Below are 16,990 nucleotides of genomic sequence, written 5' to 3'. Positions count from 1 at the left end.
AAGAGATGAAAAAAATATATATTTATTTTTTGTAAAAATACAAGGTGCCAAGGTGTTGAGGGGATCCGATTTGGTGGCCTTAGGATCTCATCTCTGCTTTTCGCAGACGATGTGGTCCTTTTGGCTTCATCGGGTCGTGATCTGCAGCTCTCGCTGGATCGGTTCGCAGCCGAGTGTGAAGCGGCCGGGATGGGGATCAGTGCCTCCAAATCCGAGGCCATGGTCTTGAGCCGGAAAAGGGTAGAGTGCCTTCTCCGGGTCAGGGGGGGTGTCCTGCCCCAAGTGGAGGAGTTTAAGTATCTCGGGATCTTGTTCACGAATGGGGGAAGAAGGGAGCGGGAGATCGACAGGCGGATTGGCGCAGCGTCTGCCGTTAAGCGGGCGTTGTACCGGTCCGTCGTGGTGAAGAGAGAGCTGAGCCAAAAAGCGAAGCTCTCGATTTACCGGTCGATCTACGTTCCCACCCTCATCTATGGTCATGAGCTTTGGGCCATGACCGAAAGAACGAGATCGAGGATACAAGCGGCCGAAATGGGTTTTCTCCGTAGGGTGGCTGGGCTCTCCCTTAGAGAGAGAAGCTCAGTCATCCGGGAGGGACTCAGAGTAGAGCCGCTGCTCCTTCACATCGAGAGGAGCCAGTTGAGGGGCATCTGGTCAGGATGCGTCCTGGACGCCTCCCTGGTGAGGTGTTCCGGGCACGTCCCACCGGGAGGAGGCCCCGGGGAAGACCCAGGACACGCTGGAGGGACTATGTCTCTCGGCTGGCCTGGGAACGCCTCGGGATTCCCCCGGAGGAGCTGGAAGAAGTGGCTGGGGAGAGGGAAGTCTGGGCCTCCCTTCTGAAGCTGCTACCCCCGCGACCCGACCTCGGATAAGCGGAAGAAGATGGATGGATGGATGGATGGATGTAAAAATACAAAAGCTAACTGCATATTTTTACAAGAAACACTTTATTGAGGCAGATCAGAGTTTCTGGTTAATCAATGGGGGGAAATAATTTTGTCTCATGGTTCTAATAAATCTGCTGGTGTTGATTTACTATTTAAAAATGTTCAGAATAAACTAGAAACTGGTAGGAAAGACAAGCACTGGATTATTTGTGACTCAAAATGGAAACTAGTTTTCTGATTCTCTGTAACGTCGATGGTTATAACAGTTTAACTCAGAATAAATCTTATTGTCTGAATTAACTAGTCATCTAACAGAACTAGCTGAGAAATATTCCACTAACTATTTCATATTGGGAGGAGATTTCAATATGGTGTACAATGAATGGCTTGATAGATCACCCTGTAAACTCCAACCTCATCATATAAATGTAGTTTTAGAAAACTTTTGTTTGGATCTGAACCTGGTGGATCCTTGGAGAGAAGCAGGTCAGAGGTCAGAGGTCAGTCTTTCTCCTGGTTTAAACCTGATGGCTCAGCTAAGTATCGACTTCTGGCTAATTTCAGACGGTTTGATGCAAAATAATGTTAAAGCTGGAATTTCACCTGCAGCTTGATCTGACCACTGCCTGATAACTCAGAGTCACAACTGGGTTGATAAAATCCCATAACAAAAGTTACTGGTAGTTTAACTCAACCTGCTTAACTAGGAAAAGTTTAATAACAAAATCCTGGAGCATCTCAATTTAATTTGTAGTGATAAAAATCTGAATTCTTACACGGAAAAACGGCAATTCTTTAAATTTAAAGTCAAAACACAGTAAATGAATAACTATCCAAAATAAGAAAAAGGAATTAGAAATCATTTTGGTCACATCAAAAACATAAACCGTTTTTTAATGATAATGACAAACAGTTAGATGATTTTTATACTAAAAAAGCCAAAGGATCATATCTGAGGTTTAAGTGGATTGAAGACGGTGAGAAAAGTTCTGCATATTTTTGTAGATTAGAAAAAATTAGACAAGAAAGAAATGGCATAAATTGCTTGCAAATTAATAATAAACCAGGAACTGATTCAAAATTAATATCCAAAGAAATTTGTACCTTTTATAGCAATTTATATTCTGCATATAATAACTCAATGGCAGAAACTTTCTGTCACTCTGTTCAACATTTGATTCCTAAAATCGATGACAGAAGCAGGAATCAGGCCGACGTCGCCACAGAGGAACTGGATCAAACTTTTTATCCCAGGACAAAAGTCCAGGCTGCGATGGCTTAACAAGAAACTTTTCTAAACCTTTTGGTTCCCATCAGAACCTTTGTGCTGACAGAACTATTAGAAAACGGCTGTTTGACCCAAACAAGGCGCCATCAGGCTAATAAACCTGGAAAAGATCCAACAATTCTTGATCATCAAGACGGATTACATTATTAAATAATGATTACGAACTTCTGACATATTTCAGCCAACAGGTTCAAATCAGGAACATGTCAAATGATTTCTGACGCTCAGTCTGGATTTCTAAACGGCGTCGATAGATAATAACATCCGACTTGTTCTGGACTTTAATCACTAGAACCACTTAGCTGAAAATGAATGAATTATTGTTAGACTTTTCTCAGATATGATAGAACGTGAATCTAAGTTCAAAACTTTAGATTTATTTGGGTTTGGAAATAAATGTATTAATGTAATGAAAACATTTTACAAAGATACAAACAGTTCAGTGTTTTCCTCATGGAGCCTCAAAGATTTAATAAAGGCAGAAAACCAGGTTGTTCAATCTCTCCTCTGCTGTTTATTGCTGCTGCAGAAATGTTTTCCATATCAATTAAAAATGATCAATTTGGTAAATTATCAGTGGGAGGCAAAGAGTTTTCTATTAGTCAGCTGATGACACAACTATCTACTTAAATAACCTGAATGAAATTCCTGAAATTCTTAATTTAATTGAAACTTTCTCAAAGGCTTCAGGACTTAAATTAAGTTTAAACAAAAGTTAAATTTAGTCTCTAACAGACTGTCCTATATCCACTGCTTTTAATATTCCTGTCAAATATCTGGGTGTGAATATAAATAAAAATAAATCTGAGTTAGAAAATCTGAATATTTGGGAGAAACTTCAAAAATGTAAAACTCATTTAAATAAATGGACACACAGAGATTTATCTATTCTGGGAAGAATATTTCTCACCAAAATGGAAAGTATTTCCAGACTTATCTACCCTGCATATACATTAGGAATAAACAATAATTCAGCAATCAAATCTATCCACAGGATGAATTTTGACTTTATATGGAAACAGAAAACTCACTAAATCAGAAAAGGTAATTTAACCAAACAGTTTGAAGATGAAGAACTGCAAGATATTGAATCTGACAGCATGAACTTTAAAAATAAACTGGCTTCGGTCATTTCTAACAAATCAAAATGAATTATGGTTCCATATTCCAAGTAAAATATTTTCAAATCTTGGTGGAGTTAATTTTCTTCTTAGTTGTGACTTTGACTTTAAAAAACTGCCTGTTAAACTTTCCTTCTTTCACCAGCAAGTTTTATTATATTGGAGATTAATCTATAAACATAACTATAGCCCACACAATACTCCCTAAGGAACTGCTGTTACATAAAAATTAATAATAAATCAATCTTTGCACATAATGGGCTGGAACAAGGTGTTTGGTCTGTGATGCATTTATTAAATAATGGAGGGATTCAGTGTTAAATATAACCTGCAAATTAATAAAAGTGAATTTTAAAAAATGATTAGTTATTCCCCCAAATATTTTATGCACAGCTAAATGTTTTTATGAGAACCGAGATTACAGAACCTCTGATCCACCTGGACTTCTGATTAATGGACCCAATATCACAGATAATAAACTAAAAAACTCAAAAATTAGGGAATGCTTTACTAGGACTTTGTTTACTTTTGTATCAAATCCAAATTTTATTTCTTTTCAAAGGTTGAAAGGGTAAAAATTAGAACAAATGATTTAAATAACCTGAGGAAGTCCACCTTAAAATCTTTCAGGTGTTTTTCCCTCTAAACTTTAGACTTTGATTTGCTATTGATGATAAAACTTGTTTATTTTGTGACATCGAGTCGACTGAACATCTTTTCTATGAATGTGTTTATTGCAAAGTTTTCTGTTATAATGTTCACTACTGGCTTTTCCCTAAAACTCCAAACTTACCTGAATTTTCTAAGAAACATTATTTATGGGAAAAGAAATTAAATTTGAAAGTCTATGAATGTAATAATTATCATGGCCCAGTTTTTCATTCACAAATGTTGTTTTCTTAAAGCCAAACCATCTTTCTTCACTTTTCATAAGGATCTCTGCCTCCTCTTCTTATCGCTAAAATTCATGGACAAGATGCAGATCTGGATAATGGATAATATGATCGATTATTTGAAACTGATTGAAAACCCTGATGGGTTTTTTCATGATCTCTGTCAGTAAGGAACCAGCCTGGTTCAGCTTCTTCAGGTTTGTGTACATGATGATAATAATAATAATATAATAATAATAATAATAAAATAATAATAATAATGATAATAATAATGAAAATAATAATAAAATAATAATAATAATGATAATAATAATGATAATAATAAAATAATAATGATGATAATAATAATGATAATAATAAAATAATAATGATAATAATAATAATAATAATAATAATAATGATAATAATAATGATAATAATAATAAAATAATAATAATAATGATAATAATAATGATAATAATAAAATAATAATGATGATAATAATAATGATAATAATAAAATAATAATGATAATAATAATAATAATGATAATAATAATGATAATAATAAAATAATAATGATGATAATAATAATGATAATAATAAAATAATAATGATAATAATAATAATAATGATAATAATAAAATAATAATAATGATAATAATAATGATAATAATAAAATAATAATGATGATAATAATAATGATAATAATAAAATAATAATGATAATAATAATAATAATGATAATAATAAAATAATAATAATGATAATAATAATAACAATAATAATAATAACAATAATAATGATAATAATAAAATAATAATGATAATAATAATAATAATGATGATAATAATAATAATAATAAAATAATAATGATAATAATAATAATAATGATAATAATAATAATAATAGTTTAGATCCGTCTTGTTCTGGTGGGAGGAGTCAGATCAGATCAGGTTCCTGTAAGCTAGTCATGTGACGTCCTGCGTCATCAGCAGATGCCGTCCATCATGGCGGCTCCCAGCTGCAGGTGTCTCTCACCGTGAGGTTGTTCGAGGTTCGGTGACGCAGGATGAGATGAAGAACTTACCTGTCTGAGGTGAGACACACAGAGCGCGAGCTGGCGGGACGCCGTCAGAAGAGGACTTCCGGTCCGCCTTTCTAGCGGCAGCAGCAGAAAAACAGAACCAAACAGAACCAAATGTGTTCGGCAGGTGAACAGACTTGAGATAAACACACATGCGGGCTTTGACTAGACAGCAGCTCTTCAGGAATCCTTCCGGCTGATCAGTTTGGTTCGTGATTAAATGCTTTTACTGACCTGCACGAACTTTAGACATATTCTGTTCAATTTTACGCGGTTTGGCTTCTGCTCATGTTCATTAGTCTGAAGATGATTCTTTTTATCATCTGCTGATTTAGTTCAGCTGTTTTCTTTCATTCGGCTTCGGTTTAAGGAACTTTTATTTTGAAAGATTGTGTCTTGCATGTCAGATCAGCTGACGGAGTCTTTCCGTTTCTGTCATTTCAAATTCAATTTAGAAATCCTTTATTGATCCCAAAAGAAAATAAATGTTATAAGTCATTAATTCAACATTTTTGAAAGTTCTTGTAGACAGTGACCTGCTGTAGCAGTCTGTCTCACATGGATCTGGAAGAAGCTTCTGACTGACACCGTCTCATGAAGAGGATGGTCAGAGTTTCCCTTCATTTTCTTGATTTCATGTGAAATCCTTCTTTGCATCATCATCATGTCCAGAGTTTTCACAATAAAAGTCAAATAAATCAATCAAAATGCTTTTCCTCCAGTGAGGACAGATGCAGTTTGTCTCCTGGCTGAACAGAAACACCTGTCCTCCACCTGTGTCCTCTGTAGCTATGAGTGTGATGTCATCAGCGATGCGTGCTGCGAGGCTTCTCCGGAGCTCCGCCCCCCTGCTCACCTGGCCTCAGAGCAGCCGACTGGCCTCCAAGCAGGTAAGGCTGTGGATGTTAGCTTAGCTTGTGGTTGGTGGACTAGAGTAAAGGCTGATGACTCACTTGGTGCAGGTCAAAGGTCAGAGGAAGGAGCAGAAGAAGCTCAAAGTGGACAAACAGGAAGTGGAGATCAGACAGGGCATGACGGCGGCGGCGCTGGCGGTGGCCATGAACAGAGACTTTGGTGAGCAGCGTGATCAACACCGTTGATCCGATTCTCCTGCAGATTCTACTGACCCGGTTCTGCTACAGACCACGTTCTGGAGGCGCTGCTCAACACGCCGGCGGACCTGGACTCGCTCCGGCCCGACTCGGTTCTGGAAGACAGCTGGATCAAGGAGGCGGTGATCCGGTCCGGGATGAAGTTCAGATGGGCCAAGCTGAGCGAGAGCCGAGAGCGGCCCAACAGAGACGCCCAGAGGAGGTACCGGCAGAACCGAACCGGACCCGACCGGACCGGACCCGACGATCAGCCAACTGACCTGTGTGTGACGCTCCTGTGACCCCAGGCCCCCCGCTGACCCCGCGCTCCTGGTGAGTCGCCCCCCGGTGGTCACCATCATGGGTCATGTGGATCACGGGAAGACGACGCTGCTGGACAGCCTGAGGAAGAGCCAGCTGGTCGCCATGGAGGCCGGCGGCATCACGCAGCACATCGGAGCCTTCCTGGGTAACGGGGCCAGCTGGGAGGCTCCGCCCCCACATCCTTCTGTGTAGAGCTGCTGACCTCTGACCTCTGTCTTTCTGACCTCCAGTCCAGCTGCCCACCGGGGAGCGGATCACCTTCCTGGACACGCCGGGCCACGCCGCCTTCTCCTCCATGAGGGCCCGCGGCGCCAACGCCACCGACATCGTGGTGCTGGTGGTGGCGGCCGACGACGGCGTCATGAACCAGACCGTGGAGTCGGTCCAGCACGCCAAGAACGCCAAAGGTAGGAGCGGTGGGGTGCCGGGTGGTTCCGAGGTTCTGGTTCTGATGTTCTGGTTCGGCCCGGCCCAGTCCCCGTCATCGTGGCGGTGAATAAGTGTGACAAGCCGCAGGCCGACCCCCAGCGGGTGAAGCAGGAGCTGCTGGCGCACGGCGTCGTCTGCGAGGAGTTCGGCGGCGACGTTCAGGCCATCCATGTCTCGGCTCTGAAGGTGATCCGACCCGAACCCGACCGCCGCGGTCTGGCCCACCCGCGCACGGCCTCACCGATGATGTTGCTGTTTCCAGGGTGACAACCTGCAGGCTCTGGCCGAGGCCACGGTGGCACTGGCCGAGGTTCTGGAGCTGAAGGCGGACCCGGACGGCCCGGTGGAGGCCGTCGTTATCGAGAGCCGAACCGACAAAGGCAAAGGGTGAGTCCTCTGGAACCCGGTCCGGTTCCGATAGGAGTTCCGCTGAAGGGCCCGCTCCCTGTGCACAGCCCCGTGACTACGGCCATCGTCCAGCGGGGGACGCTGCGGCGCGGCTGCGTTCTGGTGGCCGGCCGCTGCTGGGCCAAGGTCCGCTTCCTGTTCGACGAGAACGGGTGCGCGGTGCCGGAGGCGGCGCCGAGCGCGGCGGTCCAGGTGGTCGGATGGAAGGAGCTGCCGTCTGCCGGAGAGACGGTGCTGGAGGTGGAGTCGGAGGTGAGGGCCAGAACCGGGCCAGAACCGGTGTGTGATCAGTGAATGAACAACCTGTCCCGTCCCAGCTGTGTGCTAGCTACTTCCTGTGTGGACCGCTGCAGTAAAAGCCTGTCCTGTGGCCTGCAGCAGCGGGCCAGAGAGGTGGTGGAGTGGAGGAGCCACCGGGCGGGGCAGCAGAAGCTGCTGGAGGAGCAGAGCGCCATCCAGCTCAAGCAGCAGCGCCATCTGGAGGAGTACCGGCGGGAGCGCGAGCCGCTGGCCCACCTGAGCTGGCGCCAGAGGAGGGCGGAGCTGTACCGGGCCCACAAGATCCGCTTGTCTGTGCGGCCCAGCGAGCGGACGGAGAGCGACGAGCTCGGCCTGCCGCTCGTCATCAAAGGTGGGGACGGCGCTCCGCCCGGCGTGACGGCGCTGACTGGTGACCTCTGACCTCTGACCTACAGGTGATGTGGACGGGTCGGTGGAGACGCTGCTGAACGTCCTGGACGGCTACGACGCCCAGGACGAGTGCCGGCTGGACGTGATCCACTTCGGCGTCGGCGACGTCTCGGAGAACGACGTCAACATGGCCGCCGTGTTCGGAGGTAGGTCCCACGTTCTGGTGCTGGAGCGACCCAGGGCCGAGCGGTGTCGTCTTGGTAACGGCAGCAGGTTCTGGTTCCGTTCCTCAGGGTCGGTTTACGGCTTCAACGTGGCGGCGAGCCGCGGCGTGACGCAGCTGGCGGCGCGGAGGGGCGTGGCCCTGCGGCTGCACCGCGTCATCTACCAGCTGGTGGAGCAGCTGCGCCACGAGTTGAGCAGCAAGCTGCCGCCGCAGCGCCACCACAGCACCGTGGGTGAGTCCAGGTCCAGAACCACAGCAGAACCGGGTAAGATCGGACTGCTGGAGGTTCTCAGAACCGTCCCACCTGTCCCCTCCTGTCAGGTGAGGCGACGGTCCTCGCCGTCTTCGACGTCTCTGTGGGGAAGAAGAAGGTTCTGGTGGCCGGCTGCCGGGTCCAGAAGGGCCAGCTGGACCGCCGGCTGAAGTTTAGGCTGATCCGAGGACGAGACACGGTGTGGGAGGGTGAGTGAGACCAGAACCGGGCCGGATCCAGTTGGTTCTGAACTTGAACCTTGAGGATTTAAGTAGTCGGGTTCTGATGGGATCCAGTTCGTCCAGTTAAAGCTGCAGAGTGAAATGTTTAATTAAACCAGCGCTGCCAGTCATCCTCATGTACACGCTGCTCAAAGCAGAGGTGTGACCAAGTCACTGTGTTGCAAGTCTCAAGTAAGTCTCAAGTCTTTGTCCTCAAGTCCGAGTCAAGTCTCAAGTAAAGACAGGCAAAAGTCGAGTCAAGTCTCAAGTCAGGAACCTTTAATTTCAAGTCATTTCGAGTCGTTTTTATTTTTTATTTTTTTTATAATTTGCAATTATACATAAAATTCAAATAATAGACCATTTGTTCGTTTTAAAATATGTATTTATCTCAAATGATAGAACATGTGTAGCTGAACACAAAGTATAAAGAACATTTTTAAATTGGACCACTTTATTGCCCAGTTCTGTTAAACTTGATATTCAATAAAAAAGAGGAAAATGCTGACATTTCCACAGCACAATACAAAGAACCATAACAGCAGTTTTTTCCTCTTTTCTCTGACCTGTCAAAACAATATATTGTCAATATAATTTCCCAACGTAGATGTCTTCAAATACACCAACCATCCTTAGATGATACTAGACCCGGCTCATCATCATGATGGGACAGAGAGACTCTGTTCCCTGTGTTCAGGTCCAGAATCTGCTTTCTGTTCCGGAGCCCCGCTCACTATCCACCGGCTTCCTGAGCTAACACGGTGCACATTATTTGTGGAGGCATTTGAAGGACCGGATTTATGGTAAATAATCACCAATTTAACCCGGAGTACACATGCTAACACGAAGTTAGCTAAAGTCAACTATCTTACAGCAAAAGAAAAGCGCCACCTACCGATCTTTGTGAAGCTTCAAATGCCGGACAAAGTTGGACGTCGTGGCATCTCCATCCGATATTCTCTTCTTGCATGTTTTACAAGTTGCAGTTCGGTTTTTAGTCGAAAGTTCATAACCCACGTAGCCAAAAGAAATTACTCGCGGAAGCATATTCGAGCGGTTATTTCGTATTTCGTTCCCTGAGCTCTGTAGCTGTGTCGCGTTTTTTTAAACGTCCAAATCCTGTTAATTTGATTGGTTGTGCTGCAGCTACGTACACATACATACATAAGGAGAGAGGAAAACCATAGTGACGGTCTGCGCATATTGATACGGAATGAGTGACATTAATTAATGACGCCACTTTATAAATAATGTGTTTTAAATTTTAAGACTTTGAGTAAAAAATATCAAGTCTTTTCAAGTAAACAGCTTCAAGTCGAGTCAAGTCCCAAGTCAATGGCATGAAAGTCAAAGTCAAGTCCGAGTCTTTGAGCATTTCTTCAAGTCAAGTCTCAAGTCGTGATTTGAACGACTCGAGTCTGACTCGAGTCCAAGTCATGTGACTCGAGTCCCCACCTCTGGCTCAAAGCCTCCCCAGCAGCAAGGCGTCGTTTCTGCCAATAGAACATTTGGCAGCACATGCATAAGGATGATTGACATATCGGGAGCGGTGCGTCACCGTGGAGACGGTTAGGGTATAGAAGTTACATGCTTCAGCTTTAATGAGCCGGTTCTGGTTCTGGTGCAGGTTCTGTGTCGGCGCTGAAGCACCATAAAGACGACGTGGCGACGGTGAAGGCGGGGATGGACTGCGGCGTGTCGGCGGACGGCGAGGTGGACTTCAGCACCGGTGATGTCATCGAATGCTTTGAGGAGCAGGAAGTTCCTCGGGTCACTTCCTGGGACCCTGGGTTCTGACCGGACCGGTCCCTGAGACTGAGAAACGACTCGGTTTGGTTCTGAAACATTTTATTAATATTTCATAAAAACAAAATCTGATCATCGATTCACATGTTCGAATAAACGATTCCAACATCCAGACCCGGAAGCTTCATTCCAGACAGGAAGTTCACAGCTGGGTCTACTTCCTCCTGGTTCTGGCGAGCAGTGCCGGGTCGATCCGGTCTGGACTCAGGCCTCTGACGGAGTAGAGGCGGGCGGCGCGCTCCGACAGCGTTCCCCCGCACTTCAGGCCGCGGCGCATCAGTTCCTCCTTCAGAACCTCCAGACCCAGAGACTCCAGCTGCTGGACGGTCGGCACCGAGGACAGGTCCAACTGCTGAGGCAGAACCAGAACCGTCAGAACACAGCAGAGGGTTCTGCTCTAAATCACGTTTAAGCATCTAGATTCTGGTTCTGACCTGATCCGGTTCCCTGCAGCCCTGAGGAGGGTTCTGGACCCCTGACGGTCCAACAGCCGGTTCCGTCGGGAGCCCGGGATTCTGGACCTGAGCCGGTTCCGCCAGGAGCCCGTGGGTCTGGACCTGGGCCGGTTCCGTCGGGAGCCCGGGGTTCTGGACCTGGGCCGGTTCCCTGCAGCCCTGAGGAGGGTTCTGGTCCCCTGAGGGTCCAACAGCCGGTTCCGTCGGGAGCCCGGGGTTCTGGACCTCTGAGGTTCTGGCGGTTGGAGCGGTGCTGGAGGAGACAGCAGAACTTGAGGCTGGATCCGGGTCATGGGAACCGGTTTGGTTCTGGTTCTGATGGTGAACTGGTCCAGTTCGGATTGGTTCTGCTTAGAGTGAACAGCTGGTTCTGAATCAGAAGTGAGAATATTTCAGCTGCTTGGACCGGCGCTGGACGGGTTTCTGCAGCTGGACCATCTGGACCCGGATTATGAGGAACCAGTTAGAACCATCAGAACCAGTTCAGCCAGCGCTCCCAGGAACAGAACCTACCCTGAAGCTAAACATGGATCAGTCCAGAACCGGCCGGCCGGTCCGATCAATGGACTCTGAACCTGCAGCGCCTCCAGCTGGTCAGACGTGGAAAAGCATTTTGATCTAACGCTGACCTCTGACCTCTGGGGATCAGGCATGTTCTCACTGAAACCTGAATATTGATCCAGATATCAATATCAGATCAATCAACAGACCTGCTGCTGGGTCCAGGCTCCGCCTCCTCCCTCTGGGTCGTCATGGTAACAGCTCCTCCGCTGCACGGAGACTCATCATCTTCATCATCCTCAGAGCTCAGCAGCTCGTCCAGACCCGTCCTGTAACCATGGTAACAGAGGGTCAGAGCCGGGCTGTGCTCCCTTCGCCGGGTCAGAACTTCACACACCGACCAGAACCCGGCTGCCGCTGCAGTCTTTCTCCTCTTCCTCGCAGGGGCTCGGTTCTGATCCGGGTCGGCTCCGACCCTCACCTGACCGCTGGAGGTCGCCTGCAGGCCTGCGACACACACACACACACCTTAAGGACCCGGAGCTGCAGCTAGGTCGGCCCGCTGCAGCTCCGGTGACCCGTCACCTTTCAGAACCGAGTCCTCCAGACGCTCGCTCAGGTCGTGGCACTGCTGCTGGTACTGCGGGTCGGCGAACTGATGCCGCGGCTCCAACAGCTTCCTCTGCAGACGCTCCAGCCGCCGCTGCTCCTTCTCCGCCTCGCGCTCCGACTGCTTCTTCAGCCAGTCCGCCATCCTACCAGAACCAGAACCAGAACCCATCTGGACCCTTCACTACAAAACAACATCCAGAGCAGGAGGAGGAGCTTACTCCTTCTCATGGTTGACGTCTCGAAGGCGGCGGCCGCTCAGATCCCTGCAGGCCTCTCTGTTGGTCGTCTTCTCGATCTGCGCTCCCAAAGCCCGGAGCATGGAGCCAAAACCTGGAAAACCAAGGAAACATGGAGCCAAAACCTGGAAAACCAAGGAAACATGGAGCCAAAACCTGGTCATGGGATCGGTGCATTTCCTGGAACTGACCTCCCTTCCCTCCACGGAGCCGGGGCTCCAGGCGGTAGACGGCCCCATCCTGCAGCCGCTCCTCCAGCCCAGACAGACGGCCGTTAGTGGTGACATACCAGTCCTGATAGGAAATACTGAATCAGTAAAGATTCCTACAAAACTGGACCTGAGACAGAACCAACGACCCGTCACCACTTCAGGGTGAGACCTCTGGTTTGGATTTTTAGTTTCTGACAATATAAAGGTCACACAGCGCTGTGGGACACTGTCACAAAATGGTGGATAAATCTAAATTAAATACATTTATTTAGAATAATACAAATATTCTCTAAACACAAAACTTTATTTGTTCAGAGTTTCGCTCTCAGAGTTTGAGAACCATTTTAACTCCCAGTTCCATTGAAACTGGAAATACTGGTATCAGAGGCGGTCCCAGTAGGAACTATATCTGAACACTAGTTTTGCTCATTTAATGTTTCTTTTGCATTTAGTTATTTTCTGTTACTGTCACAATGGACCTTACCAAGCTCCGCCCACAACGACCCACGCGACCCCAAGTCTCACAAACAAAGCCTGGTTGTTTCTATGTAATCATGACTGATTAGTGCGTCATTTCTAGCGGATTTTCACAATATATCAGCTGCTAAATGGACAGAGGAACTAACAAGTTCATGTCATCAACTGGGAGGAGGTTACTGGTTTCTCAGCCAAACTGGTTGCAAACCTGAGGCCAGCAGGTGTCAGTCAGTTATGGTAGATCTGAACTTTGACCTCAATATGAGAAGCTACAGACTGATAGGAGGAACCAATAAGCTCTGTAAAGGTAAAGGCAAATCTTCTGAAGTTGGGATATAATTAATTTAATTTCACATAATTACCGCGGTAGAAGCCATTTGTTTGTTAAAATTTTATGAAATATATTTGTTCTATTTGATGTTTGTTGTGAATGACGTAAACTCACAAACTAACGAGGTAATTAGTCCAACGGTTAGAAACTACAGCGGCTGTAATGAGCCACAGCAAAGGGAAACAAAGGTAAAATAACCTGAACAGGTGATCAACTCAAAACCACTCCTACCTTTTTACTCTCTCTCTGTAGTTTAAGCACACCTGTTACCGTGGCAACCGCCTGCGCCCCGCAAGACGAGCAAAGATTACGTTAAAAACATAACATTCAGTTCGTTACGATATCAAGTTTCCAGGCTTGATATTTATTTATCGATTATTAATCAGCGCTTCCCTGAACACAGCGATGGTTGACTGACTAGCTGTACTTGGTGCTAGCGTGGCTAACAGGAGCAACAGTTTAGTCCAAAGCCTTTTCTGCTAAAATAAAATCTTTAGTGTATATCAGATACAGACACATTGCATATTGATCTGTTTAGCTAACGTCAGACTGTGTAGCAGACAGGCTACAAGGTGTACAAGTTGGATCAGTTCTGCCATCATGCTGTACTTAGCTAACGGGAAGCTAAGTGTGTTTGTGAGACGACCACGCACGTGACCACGTAGAATGGGCATCAGCCAATGAAACGCGGCCTCTGTGGTAAGGTCCATATGTACTTCTTTACAATCGTGCAAACAATAAAGGGTTAGAAGAAAACAAATCATCCATCAGAACACCTCCTGGAAACTGTAACATCTTAAATTAACTTTAATACAGCTCTATAGCAAAATAGGAGATTTATGTTAAAGCTTGTTGTCAACCTATAGCATGTTGAAGTGCGTAGATTTTTGTTATTATCCCTATATTAGCCTTCGGTAGCTCAGCAGCTAACAGGCTTCCAGCTCCGATCTAAACCCTGTAACCCCACGCTAAGGTTCGGTTCCGGTTCTGTTAGATATAATCACTCACCTGGTGCGGGATGAACCGTTCCAGAACGTCTCTGACAACAGAACCAGGTGGAAACTCGAAGCTTGAGCACCTGAAGCTCGGAGCAACAACAAACACCTCCATCTTGGCTCCGTTTGTTACAAGCTGAACGCACTGCGCAGGCGCAGGACTCTGTAAGGACGTCTCATAGGCGCCCCCTGGTGCATAGGATTAGAATCGATGCTCTTGGGGCGAAACACGAACCAGTAAATACATAAAATAATAAACTTAATTTTCTATTTATTTCAAACAGACAATAATAAACAAATAAACTTTTACAATTTGAAAAGTTTATGAAGCTATTTAAGATTTCCAGTCCAGATTTGCATTAACCTAAAATCATCCGGGGACGGCGCTGTGGCCCAACAGAAAGTCAAAGGGAACTCGTCTTCTTCCGGTATTGGAGGACAACATGGCAGCCTTGTGGAGACTTAGGTTCGGGTGCCGGTCCGCGTTCCGCTTCTCCTCGAGCGTTTCCGTCCGGGCCTGCTTCAGCACGGACAGTGAGGACGGAACCAGAGCCGGGGCCGGCTTCGCGGCAGCCTTTCAGCGGCAGGCGGAGCTCCAGCGGGAGGCAGAGACCTCCGCGCCCGATCAGAGTGCCTCCATCTCCGGCCAGGAGCAGACCTTCGCCTCGCTCTTCCAGGCAGTTCCGGTCAGAGACAAGGTTGTGGTTGGGAACATCTTCCATGTGGTCCGGGACGACCTGTACATCGACTTCGGAGGGAAGTTTCACTGCGTCTGCCGGAGACCCGCGGCCGGAGGAGAGAGGCTGCAGCGGGGCTCCAGGGTCCGGCTGAGGGTCCTGGACCCGGAGCTCACCGCCCGGTTCCTGGGAGCCAAGACCGACACCACCCTGCTGGAGGCCCAGGCGGTCCTGCTGGGTCCGCTGGATGGACGGGAAGCCCAGGGGGGGCCAGAAGCGGGACCAAAAACAGCTCTGGTTCAGCGTCTGGACCGCTGAGTGAATCATTGCAACAATCTTTTAAATCAAGTTTGTGTAAAATGATCAGAATAAATATTTATAAAGTATTAAAGTGTTTCTGTCTGCAGTTTCTGAGACCCAGCTCGCTGGAGTCTGGCCCAAACTAAGCCAGTAAGATCAGAACCAGAGAGTTCATCAGTCAGGATGTTCTGATGAGCCAGGTCAAACCCAGCACTGAGATCCAGGGATACCAAGACTGAAGTTCTGTTACGATGTGGATCATCCAGAACTTTTACCAACGGTTCCTGTTCTGTGGTCCAAGACCGACTGGGAACAGGTTCGTTAATACCTGGAGCCGCTTGGACCGAACCTGGGATGAACCCGTTAGTACCTGGCTCCTTTAATATCCAGGCATTAATGTGTTCATTGTTAAACCTTTTCCTGGTTCAATAATCCAGCAGATCAGAGATTAACAAACATCTTCAGTTGGATTTATCCAGCAGAAATACTTGGACTAGACAGATGGAGAAGCAGATTTTCAGTACATTTACAGAAATAAATTGAGGCAACTTTGATGAAATTGAATTATTTTATTTTAAAGCTTGTATGTATAAACAGGCTAATGACATTTTATGTAATCCAAAATTAGGAGCTTATATTCCAGTAAAGGATGTTTTGTAGGCCCCAGAGGTTTGTGGCCCCTCGGCTTTTACAAACTCAGGATCGAAAATGTTCTCCGATTTAAATGAAAACAAAATGTTTTATGTGTGAACTGTCAGGATAACTGGACATCATCCCATGTCCCCATGCTGGACATTTTAGTTTGGCAGTAATAGTGCATGAAATGAATCATATGAAGTAACATCTATATTGTTGTGTTTTTATGTTTTGTGTCATGCAAGCTTTGCTTTGATCCTATTACTGTAACTGCAGTCAAAGATCACTGATGTGTGTTGGAGGGAGCTGCCAGGTGAAAGGTCAGGAAAAGGAGAATTGGTAATAATCATGTTGAATGTGAATCAGAAATGACCTTTAACCTCAGTAAAGTTGAACACTGGCTGCTGACATGTCAGAGGCGAGCTGGTGCTGATGATCGACCTAAAGAACTGAAACTGAAGGAAAGTTTGCAGGCTAAAGGACTGTGACCCTTGACCTGACCAGGACAAGAACACAGACGTGACATCATGTCTCCAAAGCAAACATGGATCTGAGATCATCTATTAAAGCAGACAGCCCATGGAAGAGGCAGACGGTGACGTGAGAGTGACCTCTGAGCATCACTAGTCGTCTGCAGGAGGAGAGAAGCGGCGGCTTGTTCCTCCTGTCAGGTCGGATCAACGGGCCACAGATCCACCAGGAAGAGTCTGCAGCAGAGCCCCTGTACATGCAAGAGGAAATTCCCCCAAGATCCAACACCTGCAGCTTTGAATCGGGACTCTTCCAGCATCCGGGCCCTCAGGCCTCGGCTCCCAGGGGCCCCTCACTCTGCCGGGACAGATCCTGTCAACACATTGGGCTGCAGTTTGTGGTTCAGTTCTCGTCTGTCTTGCAAATTGTTCTCCCAGCGCTCAG

The 16,990-nt window shown here is 46.5% G+C and overlaps 3 protein-coding genes across 13 annotated transcripts; 2 read left to right on the top strand and 1 right to left on the bottom strand.

Moving 5' to 3' along the window:
- The first annotated feature begins 5,137 nt into the window (after window positions 1-5,137).
- Window positions 5,138-10,755, top strand: mtif2 (mitochondrial translational initiation factor 2). Of its 4 annotated transcripts, none has more exons than XM_028016589.1 (14): window positions 5,138-5,267; window positions 6,045-6,145; window positions 6,218-6,329; window positions 6,398-6,569; window positions 6,655-6,815; window positions 6,901-7,077; window positions 7,146-7,285; window positions 7,362-7,486; window positions 7,555-7,759; window positions 7,886-8,138; window positions 8,203-8,343; window positions 8,431-8,595; window positions 8,685-8,825; window positions 10,465-10,755. In XM_028016589.1, exons 2-14 carry the CDS (start codon window positions 6,047-6,049, stop codon window positions 10,632-10,634), a joined length of 2,061 nt encoding a protein of 686 aa, XP_027872390.1. In that variant the 5' UTR covers window positions 5,138-5,267; window positions 6,045-6,046; the 3' UTR covers window positions 10,635-10,755. The 4 variants fall into 4 exon arrangements, with proteins under 4 accessions (XP_027872390.1, XP_027872389.1, XP_027872391.1 ...); XM_028016588.1 differs by having other exon boundaries at window positions 5,152-5,267; window positions 5,775-6,145; window positions 7,889-8,138; XM_028016590.1 differs by having other exon boundaries at window positions 5,152-5,463.
- Window positions 10,669-14,664, bottom strand: sde2 (SDE2 telomere maintenance homolog (S. pombe)). 8 transcript variants are annotated; one of them, XM_028016600.1, is made up of 9 exons: window positions 14,476-14,630; window positions 12,639-12,741; window positions 12,430-12,541; window positions 12,185-12,354; window positions 12,001-12,106; window positions 11,809-11,928; window positions 11,201-11,351; window positions 11,078-11,164; window positions 10,669-10,995 (listed from the first exon to the last, which is right to left on the bottom strand). In XM_028016600.1, exons 1-9 carry the CDS (start codon window positions 14,575-14,577, stop codon window positions 10,798-10,800), a joined length of 1,149 nt encoding a protein of 382 aa, XP_027872401.1. In that variant the 5' UTR covers window positions 14,578-14,630; the 3' UTR covers window positions 10,669-10,797. The 8 variants fall into 8 exon arrangements, with proteins under 8 accessions (XP_027872401.1, XP_027872403.1, XP_027872404.1 ...); XM_028016602.1 differs by having other exon boundaries at window positions 10,669-10,992; XM_028016603.1 differs by having other exon boundaries at window positions 11,237-11,351.
- A 188-nt stretch (window positions 14,665-14,852) lies between these two features.
- On the top strand, window positions 14,853-15,525 carry mrps28 (mitochondrial ribosomal protein S28). The gene has a single exon (XM_028016608.1). The coding sequence runs from the start codon at window positions 14,906-14,908 to the stop codon at window positions 15,455-15,457; it is 552 nt and encodes a 183-aa protein (XP_027872409.1). The 5' UTR covers window positions 14,853-14,905; the 3' UTR covers window positions 15,458-15,525.
- The last annotated feature ends 1,465 nt before the right edge of the window (window positions 15,526-16,990 follow it).

The sequence above is a fragment of the Xiphophorus couchianus genome, chromosome 5 (genome assembly GCF_001444195.1).
Source record: "Xiphophorus couchianus chromosome 5, X_couchianus-1.0, whole genome shotgun sequence".
Lineage (NCBI taxonomy): Eukaryota > Metazoa > Chordata > Actinopteri > Cyprinodontiformes > Poeciliidae > Xiphophorus > Xiphophorus couchianus.
Note: the sequence above shows the minus strand (reverse complement) of the source record. Positions and strands in the feature narration are given on the sequence as shown.

Bases quoted from the DNA above. Each gene is read 5' to 3' on its own strand.
- mrps28 (XM_028016608.1), top strand. From the start codon at position 14,906: ATGGCAGCCTTGTGGAGACTTAGGTTCGGGTGCCGGTCCGCGTTCCGC.
- sde2 (XM_028016607.1), bottom strand. From the start codon at position 14,577: ATGGAGGTGTTTGTTGTTGCTCCGAGCTTCAGGTGCTCAAGCTTCGAG. The intron at 12,742-14,475 runs GTGAGTGATTAT...ATTTCCTATCAG, and splicing joins AACGGTTCATCCCGCACCAG to GACTGGTATGTCACCACTAA. The intron at 11,929-12,000 runs GTCGGTGTGTGA...CCATGGTTACAG, and splicing joins GCAGCGGCAGCCGGGTTCTG to GACGGGTCTGGACGAGCTGC.
- mtif2 (XM_028016587.1), top strand. From the start codon at position 5,987: ATGCAGTTTGTCTCCTGGCTGAACAGAAACACCTGTCCTCCACCTGTG. The intron at 6,146-6,217 runs GTAAGGCTGTGG...CACTTGGTGCAG, and splicing joins GCCGACTGGCCTCCAAGCAG to GTCAAAGGTCAGAGGAAGGA. The intron at 6,330-6,397 runs GTGAGCAGCGTG...GTTCTGCTACAG, and splicing joins GGCCATGAACAGAGACTTTG to ACCACGTTCTGGAGGCGCTG.